Raw genomic sequence first — 20,249 nt, forward strand, 5'->3', positions numbered from 1 at the left:
TTGAAGTCAGGGTGTGTTAGCTCCAGGCTTGTTCTTTTTTCTCAGGATTGTTTTGGCTATTCAGTGTCTTTCGTGATTCCATGCAAATCTGATGATTTTTTGTTCTGTTTCTTTAAAAAATGCCATTGGGAAGGAAATACCCATTTCTTGATAGAAAGTGATAAGAAATATTGACATGATTTTTATCCTTTATTTTGTTTGTGTGCTGGATTCTGAAATAAATTGTTCTTTGAAGAAGTATCTTCCATCCCATTATCTTATGATTTTCTGTATGCTTTTGTCAATTTTCCCATGACAGGTATTGAGATAAAACAATTTGTAAGAATTATGTTTTTACCTTTTATTAATGTCTTTTTTAAATAGAAAGGTTGTTTGCCTTTTTTTTCCTTATAAACTGCAACTCATTTTTAAACACCCTGGAATATATTTCTTTTGCTTGACGGATTAAAAACACTTTATCTGATAAAAAATTCCCCCACTTAAAAGATACCATCTTATGATAATCTGACTAATGCATTTTTTAGTAAATTTGCTCATACCATTTACATTCTGGCATGTTAGAATAAGTTCCAAAATAGCTTTTTCATGGTCTTGGCATATTGATCTATGATGTTTATTTACTCTTAAATAATGTTTTTAGTGGGTCCATGTTAATTTTAACTGGAGTGTTCACTTTTCAAGAGTTACGTAATTCATACTTTTTAATAATGTAAATTTATATATGTAATACCTATATGCCCCAGATTTGTTGTTTTGTTTTTGCATTAGATTTACTCAGGTAGACTTACTTTAATGATTCTCCATTTTCATCAGTTTCAGCTGAAATTTAGAAAGAGTTCATCTGAATATATTCTTTTCACTTCTAGATTGCAGTGGTGGAAGAAGATGGTCGGGAGGATAAAGCAACAATTAAATGTGAAACTTCTCCTCCCCCTACCCCTAGAGCCATCAGAATGACTCATACGCTCCCTTCTTCCTACCACAATGAGGCCCGAAGGTATGTTTCTCCCGCACACTGCATAGTGTATGCTTTCCTTCTGGAAATATTCCTCCTCTTTTCAGTGTTATCAAATAGACTGCTTAACAATATATATAAAAAATTTTAGTTGAACTTTAATTTTCCATCAGTGTATTGTCCTGCTCCCCCTCCTCAATATTACTTGTTAAAAAAAAAAAGTACACATTTCCATCCTGAGATCAAAATTTTACTTTTAAAATTAGTTATATTTGTGGTCTTATTACTAGCCAATATTTGTGAGAAGAGGTCTTCTATTTTTGGTGGCTATTTCCTATTAAAATGGAGTCAGGCTAGAGGAAGAACTTGTTAGGAGTGGTGACAAAAACTAATGGGATTGTAAAATGTAAGGGAGGAAAACATTCCCCCTCTTTCCTTCTAGGTTCTTTGGCTGGTCTAATAATTAAATTGACATAATACAGATTAACAGGAGAAAAAGAAATTTTATCCATGGAGGAGCCTCATAAAAATATGAGACTCCCAGGCATTCAAACTCTTATTGAGGCTTACTTACCATCCTGAGCTAAGGATAAGAGGGTAAGGGGTCAGCTTTCTCAAAGAGAGGAAGGCAATTCACAGAAAGAAGAAAAAAGCAGATGTTTGGTAACAAATGTTTGCCCTGTCATGCAGATGAGTCCTTCTGAGATAAAAAGTTATCCCTGGCAATTGCTGTCTTCCTGGTACAGGCCCCCATCTGAATTCTTTTAGGCAATTAGGGGGGAGGTAAAAAACTTCTGAGTGTGATGGGCTCAGATTGTCTTCGACTTGAAATAATTTACATACCAAAGTGGCGTATTCTAGTGTGGCATATTCTGCTTCCCCTTAAGAACAAGATATCAATTTGGCTTATACTGTAAGGGTATTTAGGTCTGAAAAGTCAGTGTCAGTGACTGTGCCTCACTTACTTTTAGTAGCCTGAAACTTACACCTTCCTTTGAGTGCTGCTGCTGCCAGCAGTAGCAGCTCCTCAGTCAAAGTTCTTAGAAAGATAGAAAAAAAAACACACAGCACATTTGCAAAAATATTAAAGGAAAAGATAAGCTTACATGGAGAAATATCACATTTGTCATAGTGATTATTTATACTGTCTTTTCCATCTACCTAACAAATGGAAAGTAGATCTCTATAACAATTAATGATAAAAATAAATCTAAGTATGCAGTTTACATGTTAAATGTACGTCCTTTTGCTGTCATCAGCTGCAGCATCTCTGGACACATAATTGATATAACTGAACATAATGACAATGATTAATGCTTTAAGTAAGAATCTGTCCTCTAAATAGTATGTGTTTTACAGCAAATATTTTTGAAAACACTTTTCTGTGCTGGCAGGCATTCTTTCTTTCTATTTTGCTTATTTTGAATTTCGGATATAAAAGAAATATTTACTCATGCGTCACAATATGTGCTTTCTTCACTCTCCAAAAAAAAAAAAAAAAAAGTGAATTATACTGTAACATATGAAAAGCAATTGCTTTTGGACTTTAGAGAATGTGAACTCAGATTAATTAGGATGAATAAGTAAAATAATTTGTCATGATATTGTCAATTTAACAGCTGTAGAAAAAATGTATACCACTATCTATTGAATCACTTCTGTTAATACAGTGTCAAATGCATTCAACAGAAATGGAACCTAGACCAACTGCTTGGAAGTCATTTCAGCTTATCATGTACCTAAAAGAATGAGAACTATAAGAAAAAAGTATACAGTGATCACTAGGGTATACAATTTGTTGCTTCTAAATCCCACCCAAATGATTTAAAATTAAATGAATTAAGCTCTAAAACAGAGCGAGAAAGATAGCTAGAGGAAAATCTGATAAAACCATAGGTTAGGATTTGAGTGTAAACTTCATTATTAGTTATACTTAAATTTCTTATCATAGGCATTATGTTTAAGATTCTAAAAGCAAACTCTGAGAAAGAAAGGGTCCAGTACTAAATAACAGAAGGTTATTTAACATGTAGTTAATAAGCCAACCTATGATGATTGATTAGTTTGAGATTATATGAAAAATAAGGGGAAAAATCATATGAAAAAAAGAAAATTTTCTAGAGAAAATTTGCAGGCTCTGGGCCCTGAGGCTGAGGAAACCACACTTCAGTGTGTTTACAAAGAAATATGAGTAGAAAGTGAGAAAATCACTTTAAAATCCACTTGTTTCTCCTTTCATACCTTTATAAACGAAACAAGCCTTGTGTACCTTATATGTCACATCAAAACGAGCAGTTTACCTTCTTTTGTTTTTTGCACTAGTTTATCTGCCTCACTTGAGCCAGAAAGCCTTGGGCTTGGCAGTGCCAACAGTAGCCAAGACTCTCTTCACAAAGCTCCCAAGAAGAAAGGAATCAAGTCTTCAATAGGACGTTTGTTCGGTAAAAAAGAAAAAGCTCGACTTGGGCAGCTCCGTAAGTATGCGTGTGTTGGACTTTCCACTGCTACTCATTTTGGTCACTTTTGAGTGTCCATGTTTTTCATTTCACTTCATTTCTCACTTTTTTTCATTTTTTTCTTTTACCTACTTGACAAACTTTCTATCGTAATCAACTGTGTAAATCCAATTCAGCTGAAAAAATGCTTGATAAAAATTACAGGTGGAGAATACTGTATTGTAAAACTTTCAGTACCTTCAATTTCTCTGTTCATAACAACAGCTAGAATTTATTTAATGCTAACTCTGTGACAGGCGTGAGAATCCTCTGTTATTACTATTATCCTTATTTACTGATGAGTAAACATGTAATTATAATTTGCTGAACTGAGATATTCATCCAGTGCCACTGTTTCAAAACCAACTTAAAACCATTGAGTATTCTTTTACTTAGAGCATAGATGTGTATAAAAGCTTAGTCATGTGAATTTTGAAGCTTTTTTTTTTTTGGAAAAAATTGAGAAGACTACAAGAAATCCAAAAGAGTTTCTAAATCAAAATAAAGCATTATGATAAGTAGGGGATAAAATCTAAAGGACAGGGTTTTCTTGGTTAAAGCTATCACAATTTTCCACTAACAAACTCTACAGTATGTAGCTGGAACGATGGAGGAAGGAATAGTGCTGTAGAGATCGTGTTATAATCAGCCATTGTCAGTGACTAATTGAAGAATGTATATCAATACATTTGAAATGACCTTGGGTTATTATATAAACATATATGCATAGATAGATAGATTGATGCATGCATGGATGGATGGACAGATGGACGGACGGATGGATGGATGGATGGATGGATGGATGGATAAATGGATAGAGAAATGAGAGAGAAAGAGAGAGAGAGAGACAGACAGACAGACAGACAGACAGACAGAGAGAGACAGAGAGACAGAGAGAGACAGACAGAGAGAGACAGAAATATGTGAAATGTACTTATTTCCTGAAATGATATATACACTTGGCTTTTTATTTGGTGTCTTTCTATATATTTTTTCCTTTAAAATTTCCTTTCATAATCTTAGTAATTCATAATTCATCTTCTATTTTTCCCTGTTCACTTTCTGTTTAACTTAGAACTAGAATTCAATGATTTAGTTCCTACCTCCAGTGATAAGTGCTAAATAGAATGACACAGGTTTCTTAGTACTCCCTTTGGTTTCTCAAATAAAGGAATGATTATTCACAAGCAATGCCTCAAGGACTAGGTTTAGTTTCTTGCCCTGGCCCCAAAAGAATTTCTGAGAATAATATTCATGTTTGCAGACATATAACTATACCGTGTTTCCCCGAAAATAAGACCTACCTGGACCATCAGCTCTAATGCATCTTTTGGAGCAAAAATTAATATAAGACCTGGTATTATAGTATGTATAGTATAGTATAGTATAGTATAGTATAGTATAGTATAGTATAGTATAGTATATTAGACAGGGTCTTATATTAAAATAAGACCCCGTCTTATATTAATTTTTGTTCCAAAAGACGTATTTGAGCTGATGGTCAGGCTGGGCCTTATTTTTGGGGAAACACGGTAGTATCTGCATCTGTAGTATTCAAAAATGTCTTTCCTAACTTTCACAGTGTGAAACCCACTCAGAGCATCAGAAGCCATGGGAAACTGATATGCAGCTAGCTGTGCAATCAAATGTTATTCAGCAGGAGAATTAAGTCTTCTTTGTATTTCCATTTCTCAAGAACAGACCCCTTAGGCTCTTAAAAATACATTATTGTGTAATGAAAGAAGAGGGAATATGGTTATTTTGGGGATATAAAATATACATTCCAAGACATTGTTTTGGTGTTGATAGTTAATTATTTTAAAATATTTATTTTGCTAACATAGTAATTTTTTATTTCACCATATATGTTCATCTTAGGTTTCATAATTTAATTTTGCCTTTTAAATGTAGTTAATTGCCTTTTCACTAAGATTTTTCTATTTTATTTATTTAACTTTGATGAGGAATTTCGCCAACAATATTGTATCAAAATCAAAATCAGGGGGTCTAAGATATGATTTAAATTTAGAAAAATATAGAGCCTTTTAGAAACCTAGACTTTCTTACCCATTTTCAGAGATTGTGTGTTTCTGTTTCAGAACAGATGAAAAGGGAGTCAATTATAATCGCATTGTTATCAACTCCATCCAAGTCATAGACTAGCGATAATTATAAGATTTCTGAGCTCTGAGCAATTTTGTTTTACTCCATAGAACAGAGGTAGAATATAAACAAAATTAAAATCAGCAGAATGGTAAGGACTGCAATACTGATGAAGACAAAGACAAATATCTATATCTCTGGGTCTCGTATATAGATGCTACATTGAAGGTATTTAAAGTTCCTGGAGAAACCAAAAATTAAAAGCCTTTATTGAAAATAAGACTTGAGTAAATAAGAAGATAACATAGCCACACGTAGTTTCCAAGAAACCATCTTTGTACCAAAGAAAGTGGTAGATGGTACGCACCACTGTTTTTTTGGTTAAGGGATATGGACTTAGGTGTATTTTTATCCTGGAAGGTGTATCCAGCTTGTGAGGGGAAGACCATGAAAACTTACTAACTCAGGGCTACCACCTAGTGCTACTCATTCACACCCTAGAAGAAACTAGGGAAGTATCTCTAGTAATTATGATTTTAGTGTCTTCATCTGGAAAATTCAGAAACAGGAGCAAGTCAATGTTCTTCTACTGATGAAAATAGAAATAGGAGATAAGAAAAGGTGGCATGGAAAGTCATATGGTAGAGGGATAATGATGTCAAAGAACCAAATTAGAAATTTTGGACCATGTCCTAAGAATTAGAACTCTTAGTTAAAGAGTTTAGCTTTTAAGAACAGAGAAATATAAGTTAACCTGAGAGTAACTAAATTAAATGCCTTTAAGTGAATTACGGTATGGAGGAAGGAAACTATCTAAATCAAACTATGAAAATGTTCACTTGGTTCCATCAGGAATGATAAAGGACAAGGGAGAAATTCTTAGTGATTCACAGAGGAGAATATTTGAAAAGGGCGGGTTATTTGCCTTATATAAAACAATCTGAAAATGTAGGTTAATAAGGTAAAGTTCAGATGTGATAGATCAGTCAGTGTAGCTGCAGTGATAACCCCTAACCATGAAGAATGAAACTCAATGTACTACATATAATCAGTTTTTACAAGTGTGTTCCTAGCAGAGGCAATATAATTATGGAAACAGCAAAACTCAAAGGAGTCAACACATCAAAAAACTCTTGAATAAAGCTGATAGAAACCAAACAAAATGATTTTATTCTAGAAATCGATTATAGCGTATTTTCCAAATTGTTGGTGATTATTCCTTTAAGTCACAAAAGTAGCACAGAGAAAAGTTGAGTAGTAATGGGAGATTTCAAGTTTTCAGGTATGTTTTAGAAAATTCATTCTACTCTTATTGAAGGGTTTGACAGTTCTTGTTCATAGTATTATTGCCCATAATGTAGCAGCAGGATTTGTAAATGTCTACTAGGTGTATCAGGTTATGGGCAGGGTAGAAAATAACAGGGAGTGAAGTACACTAAATTGAATCAATCAGCCTTTGTTTCTCCATTTAAAGCATTCAAATTAAAATGTTAAGTACTATATAGGAAAGATAAAACATGCATATGAGCCAAGACTTCCTGAAAGTCACAATTGAATTTGGGCAGTGTCCTGACAGAGGAAGTATTCCTTCTAGCAGATTTGGAGATCTGGTTTTAGTTTTTCTTTTTCTCGTTCCTTTATTATTATTATTCCCTCTTTTTCTATATTACAAGTCCCAAAATGAAAAGATGCAGAAACAGATCTGCCAGTCTCATGGAGGGGCATGGAGACAACAGGACCAGTTAGTACTGCTGACTTCCTGGAGCGTAGATCCGGGGTGTGGCAGTATCCTCTTAAGACTTAGCAGCCTAGAACATTTTTTTGATGATTACAGAACATTTTTTTTCCTGATTTACACATCTATATGCAATGTATCTCTGATATTTCTATTAATATTTAAACATTTCCATGTCTAATCTGTATTTTAAAAGTCAGCAATTGATCCTGCCATCTTCCCAGCCTATTAACTCTTATCTTTCATATACCGTTAATATCTAAACTACAATGAGCTGTCCACAACTAGTATTTTTACTTCCCCATCTGCCAATCATTTTACAACATACTACAACCTGACTTTCACACAAACTACTGTTAAAATTCTAGAAACAAGTTTAGTCTTAGTCAGTATGGAAGATTGGTTAGGACATTAAATATTATCAAAGCAATTCAAGACGATGGTAATACACTCACAATTGTATTTATGAGGATGTGAAGAAAGAAAAAATATATCTGAAATATATCTCTTTCTAAAAATCAATTTTTAAATATTTTGGTCAACAGGTATATCTATAACAAATGATAGATATAAGTGAATGGCATAGACATGCAAGAAAATGTCAGGAAGTCCACCAACCAAAATAAATTGATAACTAGAAGAACTTATAACTGCCCAGACCAAAAAGGGAACTATAAAATCCTTATTATTTTGTTGTTTAGTAACTTTAAAATTTAAAGAAAATTAATAAAATGAAGGTTTACCTAATGTGAGCAAAATATACAAAAAAGTAGAACTATTTATTTTTTGGAAGTTTTAGGATTTATTTATTACAATATGAAAGTTAATGAGGAAAAAAACTCCAGAGGTTTATAAAGATAATAAAAATTACCATTGTTACACATTATTGTAGATATTACAATTTTCACAGTTAATTGTTTTTTATAAAATAACTAATGTTTATCATAAAAAAGTATCTGACCGATTGAAGATGGCAGATGAAGGGTTTCTGAGATTAGAGGTGATAGTCATTTCAGGGTGGTTACATGATCGTAGCCATTGGCAGCTGAGGCCGGGTATCCCAGAATCCCGTGGTGCATGGCCCTGCCTCCCCAGGCTCCAGTCACCAGCAGGCTTTGAAACGCTGGATCCCCAGCCTCCTGTGGACAGGCTTACCTCACCCATCATCCAGTGCTCCATGGGCCAAACCACCAGACTACACGTTCTGAGTTCCCAGAAGTTTGAGAACACGTGGGGGTGTCGCCAGTGGCATCATTGCCCAAAACAGCTGGAAGTGCTGGGAGGAAAGTCAAGTCTCCTGTATTCCAATGCTGCCCCAGAACAGCCAACTCTTCTCTTACCCGGTTTCCCCAAAACTAAGACCTAGACTGACAATCAGCTTTAATGTGTTTTTTGGAGCAAAAATTATGTCATAAAAATGGCTGTGTGAGGTAAACTCTTGAAATCTTCCCTGGAATTTACAACAAATTGCACAACTATAACTCCACAATGGATTCCCTGCGCATCAGACAGGCAAGACTAAGAGGCACACTACAGAAATAACCTGTAGGCATCCCGGAACTACCACAGCTGGGAGAGAGGGAAGAAATCATACTGCTAGGGCTCCGCTTATGGCCCACAGGGCTGAGGGAACAGCATATAACATGACTGAACCCAACGCCCACAGCAGAGACCTCGGAGCAAAGACGGAGGGAAGAAGGCTGAACACGGTGGTTTAAGCCCTCACTGCTGAGCAGAGAACGGAAGCCTTAGAAATTGAGATAGCCGCCCCCTCCCTACCCTCGCAGAGCTCACCCTGCCCCCACCTGCCCGATGCTAGAAGCAGAACAGTAGCAGTGCCAGATCAAAAGAACAGAATATTTGCTATTCTGAGAACTGTGAACCACAGACACAGATTCGCAGCCCAACTAGTTCCAGCAAAGGGGCGGGAGCTGTGGAAGCAGGACCGGCTATGGTGGTGGTTTCCGCCATTGCTCTGGGGCACCTCTCACAACTCACCCCGCCTCTGTCTCTACCTATCTGGGTGGATCCCTGCAGGAGTAAACAGAACTGCTGAAACACACCGGCTCTGAATCTGGTGCAAGAAGCGCTTTGGAACTTCAAAAGCTCTCTGCATCCCCACACAGATGTGGCGCCCTGTGACCCAGATGAACTGTTAACAGAGGAGAAGCCCACCTTCCAGGGAATCCCCGCATTGTGTGAGAAGCTGGAATAGAGCAGAGAAAACATAACACTACAGTGTGAGAGAGAAAAAAGGCTGCAGTCAGAGAGAAAATAAAACATTCTACCAACACATACTGGAAAACAAAAGAAAGAACTCTTCCTATCAACCTGTTGCAGAACCCACTCCTATAGATGTCTAGAAAGATAAACAATAAATCATTAAGTGCCATGAATAAGACAGCTCAGAAAGAAAGTGGAAAGTCTCCAGAAAATGAACTTAAAGATATGGAAATATGTGACTTAAATGACAGAAAATTCAAGATTGCAGTTCTGAAAAACTCAATGAGATGGAAGAAAACACAGCCAGACAGTTTAATGAACTCAGAAACATAATCAAAGAACAACATGAACATTTTTCCAAAGAGATTGAAATTTTATAAAAGAACCAAATAGAATTTCTGGAGATTAAGAAATCAATAGAAGAAATGAAGAATGAAATAGCCAGCTTAGGTAGTAGATTTGACCAGATGGAGGGAAGAATCAGTGACATCGAAGATAGAAACCTGGAAATGACACGGATGGAAGAAGAAAGAGACTTGAGACTTAAAGGAAATGAAAGAACTCTACAAGAATTTTCTGACTCCATCAGAAAGAGTAATATAAGAATAATGGGCATACCAGAAGGAGAAGAAAGAGAGAAGGGAACAGAGAGTATATTCAAACAAATAGTCAATGAGAACTTCCCAAACTTGTGGAAAGAACTGGATACTCAAATCCAAGAAGCAAATAGAAAACCTAATGACCTCAATCCCAACAGGCCTTCTCCAAGGCACATTGTATTGAAGCTGCCAAAAATCAACAACAAAGAAAGAATCCTCAAGGCAGCCAGGGAAAAGAAGACAGTGACCTACAAAGGAAAGCCATTGGAATATCATCATATTTCTCAAGAGAAACTCTACAATCCAGGAGGGAGTAGAACAAATATTCAAACTATTGAAAGAGAGAAATTATGAGCCAAGTATAATATACCCAGCAAAGATATCCTTTATATATGCAGGAGGAATAAAGACCTTTCCAGACATACAGAAGCTGGGGGAATTTTCTAATACACAACCTGCACTACAAGAAATACTAAAGGACGCTATTTGACCACAATCAACAGGAACAATTTGTGGCAATGAAAACATAAAAAGGGGGAGAGTAAAGGCCTGAACTGGAATATGGGAATGGAGAAAATAAGCATGCTGAAGAAAATGGAATACTGTAAATATCAAACTTTCTTTTACATAAACTTAAGGGTAACCACTCAAAACAAAAAAATCCAGAATTGAAATATATACTGTAATAAAAGAAGAAACAGAGGGAAAAATCATAGAATGCCACCACACAGAAATAATAGACAACAACAAAAAGGCAAAGAAACAATGGAGACAGAGTCTTACCAGAAAACTAAAGATAGAATGATAGGAAATCCTCACATATCAATAATCACCCTAAATGTAAATGGACTGAACTCACCAATAAAAAGGCACAGAGTAGAAGATTGGATGAAGAAACTAAACCCAACCATATGCTGTCTCCAAGAGACACATCTCAGCTATAAGGACAAGCATAGACACAAAGTGAAAGGGTGGAAATTGACACTTCAAGCAAATGGTATCCAGGGAAAATCAGGTGTATCCATACTGATATCAGATGAAACAGACTTCAGGGTGAAAAATGTAAGAAGAGAGAAAGATGGACATTTCATAATGGTAAAGGGGACTATACAACAAGAAGACATAACTGTCATCAATATTTATGCCCCCAATCAGGGAGCACCAAAATATACCAAGCAACTACTAACAGAACTAAAGGGAGAAATTGACCAAAACACAATTATACTAGGGGATCTAAATACATCATTGACAGCTATGGATAGGTCATCCAAACAGAAAATAAATAATGAAATAGCAGCCCTAAATGACACGTTAGATGAAGTGGACATAATTGACATTTATAGAGCACTTCATACTAAAACATCAGACTACATTTTTTCTAGTGTACACGGAACATTTTCAAGGATAGACCATATATTTGGACATAAAACTAGCCTCAGCAAATTTAAGAAGATTGAAATCATACCAAGCATATTCTCTGATCACAAGGCTTTGAAATTGGATATCAACTGCAAAAGAAAGGAAAAACCACAAATACATGGAGATTAAAAAACATACTTTTAAAGAATGACTGGGTCAAAGAAGAAATTAGAGGAGAGATCAAAAGATACATAGAAACAAATAAGAACGAAAATACATCCTACCAAAATTTGGGGGATGCAACGAAAGCAGTTTTAAGAGGGAAATTTATATCATTACAGGCCTATCTCAAGAAACAAGAAAAATCCCAAATAAATAACCTCACAATACACCTTAAAGAACTAGAAAAAAAATAACAAATGAAACCCAAGGTCAGCAGAAGAAAGGAAATAACAAAAATCAGAGCAGAACTAAATGAAATAAAGATCAAAAAGACAATAGAAAAAATTAATGTGACAAAGAGCTCGTTCTTTGAAAAGATTAACAAAGTTGACAAACCCTTGGCTAGACTCACTAAGATAAAAAGAGAAAAGACACTAATAAACAAAATCAGAAATGAAAAAGGGGACGTTTTCTCGGATGCCACAGAAATAAAAAGGATCATCCAAGCATAGTATGAAGGCCTATATGCCAACAAATTCAATAAACTAAAAGAAATGGACAAGTTCTTAGAAACATGTAGCATTCCTAGGCTGAACCATGAAGAATTGGAAAATCTAAATAGACTGATCACCAGTAACGAAATTGAATCAGTCATCCAAAACCTTCCCAAAAGCAAAGTCTAGGACCAGATGGCTTCACTAGTGAATTCTACCAAACCTTTAAAGAGGACCTAAAACCAGCCCTGCTCAAACTCTTCCAAAAAATTGAAGAAGAGACAGTTCTCCCTAACTCATTTTATGAGGCCAACATTACCCTGATACCAAAGGATAACACAAAAAAAGAAAACTACAGACCAATATCTCTGATAAATACAAATGCAAAAATCCTAAACAAAATTCTAGCAAATCGAATACAACAATCCATTAGAAAGATTGTTCATCACGACCAAGTGGGGTTCATCCCCGAGGCACAAGGATGATTCAACATATGCAAATCCATCAATGTGATACATCACATAAACAAAATGAAGGACAAAAATCATATGATTATATCAATTGATGCAGAAAAAGCATGACAAAATACAACATCAATTTATGATTAAAACACTTAATAAAATAGGTGTAGAAGGAAAATACCTTAACATAATAAAGGCCATATATGACAAACCCTCAGCTAATCTCATAATTACCGGTGAAACACTGAAGCCCTTTGCTCTACGTTCAGGAACATGACAGGGCTGTCTCCTGTCACCTCTGCTTTTCAACATAGTGTTGGAAGTCCTTGCCAGAGCCATCAGGCAAGAGAAAGAAATAAAAGGCATCCAAATTGGGAATGAAGAAGTTAAATTGTCATTCTTTGCAGATGACATGATGCTATGCATAGGAAACCCCAAGACTCCACCAAAAAGCTATTAGAAACAACCAAAGAATACAGTAAAGTTGCCGGCTACAAAAATCAACATACAAAAGTCCATTGCAGGGCTGGCCCAGTAGCTCAGGCAGTTAGAGCTCCATGCTCCTAACTCCGAAGGCTGCTGGTTTGATTCCCACATGGGCCAGTGGGCTCTCAAATACAGGGTTGCCAGTTCAATTCCTCGAGTCCCGCAAGGGATGGTGGGCAGCTCCCCGTGCAACTAAATTGAAAACAGAACCTTGAGCTGAGCTGCTGCTAAGCTCCCGGATGGCTCAGTTGGTTGGAGGGCGTCCTCTCAACCACAAAGTTGCCGGTTTCAACTCCCGCAAGGGATGGTGGGCTGTGTCCCCTGCAACTAGCAACAGCAACTGGACCTGGAGCTGAGCTGCACCCTCCACTACTAAGACAGAAAGGACAACATCTTGTCTTGGAAAAAAGTCCTGGAAGTACACACTGTTCCCCAATAAAGTCCTGTTCCCCTTCCCCAATAAAATCTTACACACACACACACAAAATAGTCCATTGCATTCCTATATACTAACAATGAAATCTCAGAAAAAGAAATAAAGAAATATAATTCCTTTTGCAATTGCAGCAAAAATAATAAAATACCTTGGAATAAACTTAACCAAGGATGTGAAAGACCTGTATGCTGAAAACTATAAGACATTTTTGAAAGAAATTGAAGAAGAGACAAAGAAACGGAAAGACATTCTGTGCTCATGGATTGGAAGAATCAACATAGTTAAAATGGCCGTATTACCCAAAGCAATTTACAGATTTAGTGCGATCCCCATAAAAAATCCCAATGGCATTTTTAAAAGAACTAGAACAAAAAATCATCAGATTTGTTTGGAACCACAAAAGACCCTGAATAGCCAAAGCAATCTTAAGAAAAAAAAAAACAATGCTGGAGGTATCACACTCCTGGACTTCAGCTTGTATTACAGGGCAACAATAATGAAAAGAGCATGGCATTGGCAGAAAAACAGACACATAGACCAATAGAATAGAATTGAGAACCCAGAAATAAAACCACATAATATGAACAGATAATTTTTGACAAAGAAGCAAAAAACATGCAATGGAGAAAAGACAGCCTGTTCGATAAATGGTGCTGGGAGAATTGGAAAGCCACGTGCAAAAGAATGAAACTGGACTGCTATCTGTCACCATGTACCAAAATTAATTCAAAATGGATCAAAGACTTAAGCATAAGACCTGAAACAATAAACTGCATAGAAGAAAACATAGGTACTAAATTTATGGATCTTGGGTTCAAAGAGCATTTTATGAATTTGATTCCAAACGTAAGGGAAGTAAAAGCTAAAGTAAGTGAATGGGACTATGTCAAACTTAAAAGCTTCTGCACAGCAAAAGAAACCATCGACAAAATAAAGAGGCAACCAACTGAATGGGAGAAGATTTTTGAAAACAGTGCCTCTGATAAGGAGCTAATATCCAAAATATACAAGGAAGGCATACAACTCAATAACAAAAGAAACAAACAACCCAATTGAAAAATGGGCAAAGGACCTGAAGAGACATTTCTCCAAAGAGAACATACAAATGGCAAATAGACATATGAAAAAATGCTCAACATCACTAACCATCAGAGAAATGCAAATAAAAGCCACAATGAGATATCACCTCACCCCAGTCAGAATGTCTATCATCAACAACAAGACAAATAGTAACAAGTGTTGGAGAGGCTGTGGAGAAAAAGGAACCTTTATACACTGTTGGTGGGAATGCAGACTGGTGCAGCAGTTATGGAAGGCAGTGTGGAGATTCCTCAAAAAATTACAAATATAATTATCATATGACCCAGCAGTCCCTCTCCTGGGTATCTGCCAAAAAAATCTGAAAACATTTATCCATAAAGACAAGTGTGCTCCAATGTTCATTTCAGCTTTATTTATGATGGCCAAGACATGCAAACAACCAAAATGTCCTTCGATAGATGAATGAATAAAGAAGTTGTGGTATATATACACAATGGAATACTATTCGGTGGTAAGAAAAGATAAAATAGGACCATTTGTGACAACATGGATGGATCTTGAGAGTATAATGCTAAGCGAAATAAGTCAGACAGAAAAAGCAGAGAACCATATGATTTCACTGATATGTGGTATATAAACCAAAAACAACAAAAGAACAAGACAAACAAATGAGAAACAAAACCTCATAGACACAGACAATCGTTTAGTGATTATCAGAGGGGAAGGGGGGAGGGTGGTAGATGAGGATAAAGGGGATCAAATATATGGTGATGGAAGGAGAACTGACTCTGGGTGGTGAACACACAATAGGATTTATAGATGATGTAATACAGAATTGTACACCTGAAATCTATGTAACTTTACTAATAATTATCACCCCAATAAACTTAAAAAAAAATTTAATACAAAACCCAGTATTATATTAATAGTATATCATATATCATATCATATCATACCGAGTCTTACAGTAAAATAAGACCCGGTATTATATATGTTATATATATTGTATTATATGTATTATATTGTATTGTATTATATTATATTATATTATTTTATATTATATTATACCCGTTATATTATAGTAAAATAAGACCAGGTCTTATATTAATTTTTGCTCCAAAAGATACGTTAGAGCTGATTGCCTGGCTAGGTCTTATTTTCAGAGAAACACGGTACTCTGTATACATCGCTCCTTCCAGGCATTCCCCAAAGCCAGCCGGGTTGCAGGCTGGGATTCTAGGGGCAACACTAACGGTACAGCAAGAGCTACAGGGTCTCACAGTGACCTGCCTCTTGCTGGACTGGGAACTGCCAAAGCACAGTGAGACCGTGTTGTGCGTCAGCACCAGAACCAGAATGACTGTAGCTGTCATCATGGAATCTTACTGGTGACTTAACCTTCAAACATGGTTATCAATTCCTTTTTTTCTTATACATATGACACCCCACCTCCAGGCTTAAAGAGTAGATACATACAAAATATATGTACATACATGTGTGTATATACGTGTATGTATACAGTTTAAAGATCACTATAGTATGGACCCTGTATTCACCACTCTTGTCAGTAAATGGGACATTTCCAGCAGTCCAGAAGCCACTGGTGTCCCTCCTGACAACAAGCCCTCTCCCCAGGGTGACAGTACCCTGACATTTATGACAATCATGTCCTGCTGGGCCTCATAGTTTAACTTCCAGGTGGGCGCCTCTCAGCTGAGGCATTGAGTTAACCTGTTTTACTGCATTCAGATGGATTATGATATGTGCCCGCTTTGGGGACTGGCTGCCTGGGCGACTCACTCACCTCCTGGGAGTGGCCATGGCTCATGCATTCCCATGGTTGTATAGTGTTGTGTGCGTGGGTCACACACATTCATCCATTCTCCTGTCAGACATGCTAGGCCCATTCCAGCTCGGGCTCTGGGAGCACAGGGCTGTATCACACGTTTCCCTGGCCACGGGCGTTATACCTAGGAGCAGAACTCCTGAGTGACTGATGCAACCTCTCCAGCCTCAGAGTCTTTGCACACACTCTGCCTCCTGCCTGGAGTGTTTCACAGTTAACACCTCCTGGCCAGCGTTCACTCTCAGCAGCTGTCCCTAACTGACCACCCTCCGCAAACAAAAAAAATAGATCTATTTAAAAACTCACGTTTGCTTGTATCTGCTTACTTAAAGAGAAAGATTTCACCCAGAAAAGAGGCATTAGCTAGAGATCATTGAAGCACATGAAAGTTGCAATTTTAATGGGGGGGGGCAGGGGGAAGAACATAGATAATTTAAAACCATTTATTTATTCCTACTTTGAGTGAATAAGTGGAATCACTGTTAAGTGCAGAATATTGACCATGGACTTTAAAAAAGGTTAAAGCATGGCTGTTGGCATCAAAAAGCTTTCACTTTAGTAAGATGGGTAGTAACATAAACATCAAAAAACTTCACTGTGTTTCTGGCCCAGAAAAGTTTGCCTTCTATGTTGCCTGTCAGAACAACTAGGGACAGGGTACTGAACCCCAAGATCCATGATTATGCATCGGTAATTAGAATCCCCATTGGTTTGACTTTTCATTTTATTTGAAAGCACTAACCTATTTTGAAACAAAGCAAATTAAGCTGTGTTACAAATAGTCATGTCAAATGAAGCTCATTTGTTTTATTGACAATCTTGCTCAGAAACAGAACAAGAAAGGTAGTGGCAAGCGTGACTTCCGACATCCCTGTGGATTAGATTTCAAAACAGGGTCTGGGTGATGGAAAAATTGGGTGGGAATTGTAGCTGGTTGAATAACTCTCCAGCAATAGTGCCAATGAATGAGTGATGCCGCCTTGGATCAAGGCTTCCAGTGCCATGGTTCAAACTACTCTCTCCTCAGTCAACACATCCCAATCACTTGGATATAAACATTTTAACAGTACAGGTATCTGATATGTGGATTACTGATATGGAGAGGAATCACAAATGCAAAAAAAAAAAATTGTGTTATTTCTAAAGACTATCCGGAAAAAGGTGAAATATAGGGAATCCCAAATATCTCACTATAAAAATATAGCTCCTGGAGGCATTTTATAAATTTAAGAAAAATTTAGAAGTTTCACGTGACTCTGAGTCAATATATTAATCAATACATGTAGGCATTAGTAGACATAGTATTAGGATAAAAAGAAACATACTTTTCCATTCTACTCTGCTGTGGTAAGAAAACAACTAAGGGATAGTATCCCTTTCTGATCACTACACTTTCAGAGGCAGATCATAAACTTGGAGGAGGCTTGGAAGGGAGGATTAAGCTGAGGTAGAGGATTAAAATCTGGAGGAGTCAATGGGTGTGTTTATTCTTCTTGATGACCCATCTGGATGTCTTATTACAAATATTTAAAGAGCTGTTATGTGGAAGAGCTACTGGCTTTTTCTTTGTTGAAACTATAACCAAAGTGTTAAAGTTATAGAAAGACTGACTTCACCTCGATGTCAGAAAGAACTCTGGGGTGTCAGAATTATGTCCAGAAAACTAGCTTATGGGGTAATGAGTTCTTTGTCACTGGAGATTGTCAAGTGAAAGCTAGGTAAAACCTGGGAAGACTGTTCTGGAGGGGATCCAAGCATAGGCAAGGTGATTAGAGCTCATGAACTCTCAGATCTACTTCAATCTTAGTAATCCTGATTCTGTGAAGCTCCAACATTTAAGCCTTATATCTGACTGCACTTTTTTTTTTTTTTTTTTACAAAATATGTACCATGAGTTTACTGTAAAATGGCATTTGTATTTTTAAAATTAAACTTTTAGAGTAAGAAGATATCTCAAGATCCTGTAATGGCCCACATGCTATATACTATATAGAAACTGAGATGATTTTAATAATCATCGAGGCAAAGCAGCTGCTTGGAAGAGAGCTGGTATTGGTTCCCCGCCTTTACTTCCTGGTCTAGCGCTCCATGCCACATACTCTTGGGATTATTTCAGTCAAAACATAACTCACTGAGCTCCCAGTCCTGTGGAGCAAGCTTGGTAACTTCATGAAATTAAAAACATTTATTTCAGGAAGTTTCAACTTCTTTAGGATATTACATATAAATGCGCGAAAAAGTAAAGAACAAAGCAACAGTAAAAAAATACATCACAAAGTACAAGTTTACTTATAAAGGATACAGACATATTGTCATTGAGGAGCAGATTGTCAATCAGATTATTAATTTTTCTCTTACAGGATATATTTGATTCTACTAGAACATCTAAGTGCACTTGTCCTACAGAATTGAAAAGGTGTCAAGTTAGAGTCACAAATAGAACTTATCCCTGAGAAAAGTGTACTGACACCACATGAAAGAACAAACTCTAAGAGGAATGTGGGTCTTTTCTATGGTGAGTTAGGAAGTGGATATTGGCTGCAGTCAGGAGTGTGAGACTAAATTATCAAGCAAAGAAAATAAATGATCGGAACTGAAGGTTATGTTACCTAGTTGTAGAGAGACTGGAAATGGCAGAGATCGGGGACAGCAACTTGAAACAGAGATAAGCCCATGAATGAAATGATCTAAGCTCCATGGTGAAGTATCCAAGCAGAAGCTGGAGTTTGAGCAACCAGGGACCACACCACAGTCAGTCTACTAAGTTAGGAAAATGGTGATAGCGTGTGAAAAAGAGACAGATGTTAAAATTTGTACTACTCCTGAGAGAATGGTCTGCTGCATGTGATCTTAACATGCATTGGTTACCATCTGGGAAACAGCAGCTCTCCTGGGTCTTCAGAGAGCCCTACTAATAATGACTATAAAGAAAAAAAAGAACAGAATATGCATGACCAGCCTAGCTGATGTTAAAAGTTAATTTGATGAGTAAAGAGGCCATTGACAGGCGTTGCAAGAGAGGAAACAGAAATAAAATAAAAAAAACAGAAATTTTCAAGAATGGAGAATTGAACAAATAGAACCAAATACTATAGTAAAGCTATGCAAAAAACAGTAAAAAGATAAAAATGTATTAATTTTGAACAGGCAGAATCCCCAATTACAGATATATAAAATGAGCATATGATTGACTTAAAAAAATAAAGAAACTACTTTTACAAATTTCCCTTAAATGCATAGGATAAACAATACATTTCATAAATATGTTTGCATGCTAAATTGCATTACCCTTTCCTTTATTGTCCAAAGTCATTGGCTTGCTATAATCAGCGTAATGCAGAAAATAATTTCACAGTGAGAAAAACAGACTCAACATTACATCAGCATTATTTAGCAGGCACATTTCTGCACATAAAATTTGGGTGGCTGTGCTGGCCTTTACCCAGAAACTTAAATTGTTCCTAGATGCTATGGAACCAACAGATGTAATAATGTATCAATTAGAGATGACTCTCCTCCTGATGGAAGGCCCTTTCTTTGAAGAAAGCAGTATTTTGCTTCAATTCTGAGTCCATTTTTTTACATTCTCTTTATGAGCAAGGCACTGCCCCCAGATGCACCCTCCACAGAGCTGACAGACTAACAGACATGAAATAATAAAGTAACCATTAATCAATTCAAGTATGTCTAAATACAAAATGAGTGGTATGGATAATACTGAAGGGAGGTCAAATGACAGAAAGATGAAGCTACCGGTCATAAACAGATTATAGTCTTAGTTTCTCTGGAGTTAGACCTCCCTTTTTTATCCAATAAAGGATCCTCTGCTAGAAAAATGGAGATGCAGAGACCTT

General features: G+C 36.5%; 1 protein-coding gene across 15 annotated transcripts in view; it reads left to right on the forward strand.

Moving 5' to 3' along the window:
* The window catches only part of PPFIA2 (PTPRF interacting protein alpha 2), a 455,764-nt gene that overhangs the window by 368,963 nt on the left and 66,552 nt on the right, over positions 1–20,249 (forward strand). For all 15 annotated transcript variants that reach the window (XM_074325351.1, XM_074325350.1, XM_074325355.1 and 12 more), the window contains 2 exons: positions 867–997; positions 3,278–3,429. In XM_074325351.1, coding sequence (XP_074181452.1) covers positions 867–997; positions 3,278–3,429 — 283 coding nt within the window. The remainder of the gene's footprint in view (positions 1–866; positions 998–3,277; positions 3,430–20,249) is intronic.

The sequence above is a fragment of the Rhinolophus sinicus genome, linkage group LG02 (genome assembly GCF_036562045.2).
Source record: "Rhinolophus sinicus isolate RSC01 linkage group LG02, ASM3656204v1, whole genome shotgun sequence".
In the NCBI taxonomy this organism is placed as follows: domain Eukaryota; kingdom Metazoa; phylum Chordata; class Mammalia; order Chiroptera; family Rhinolophidae; genus Rhinolophus; species Rhinolophus sinicus.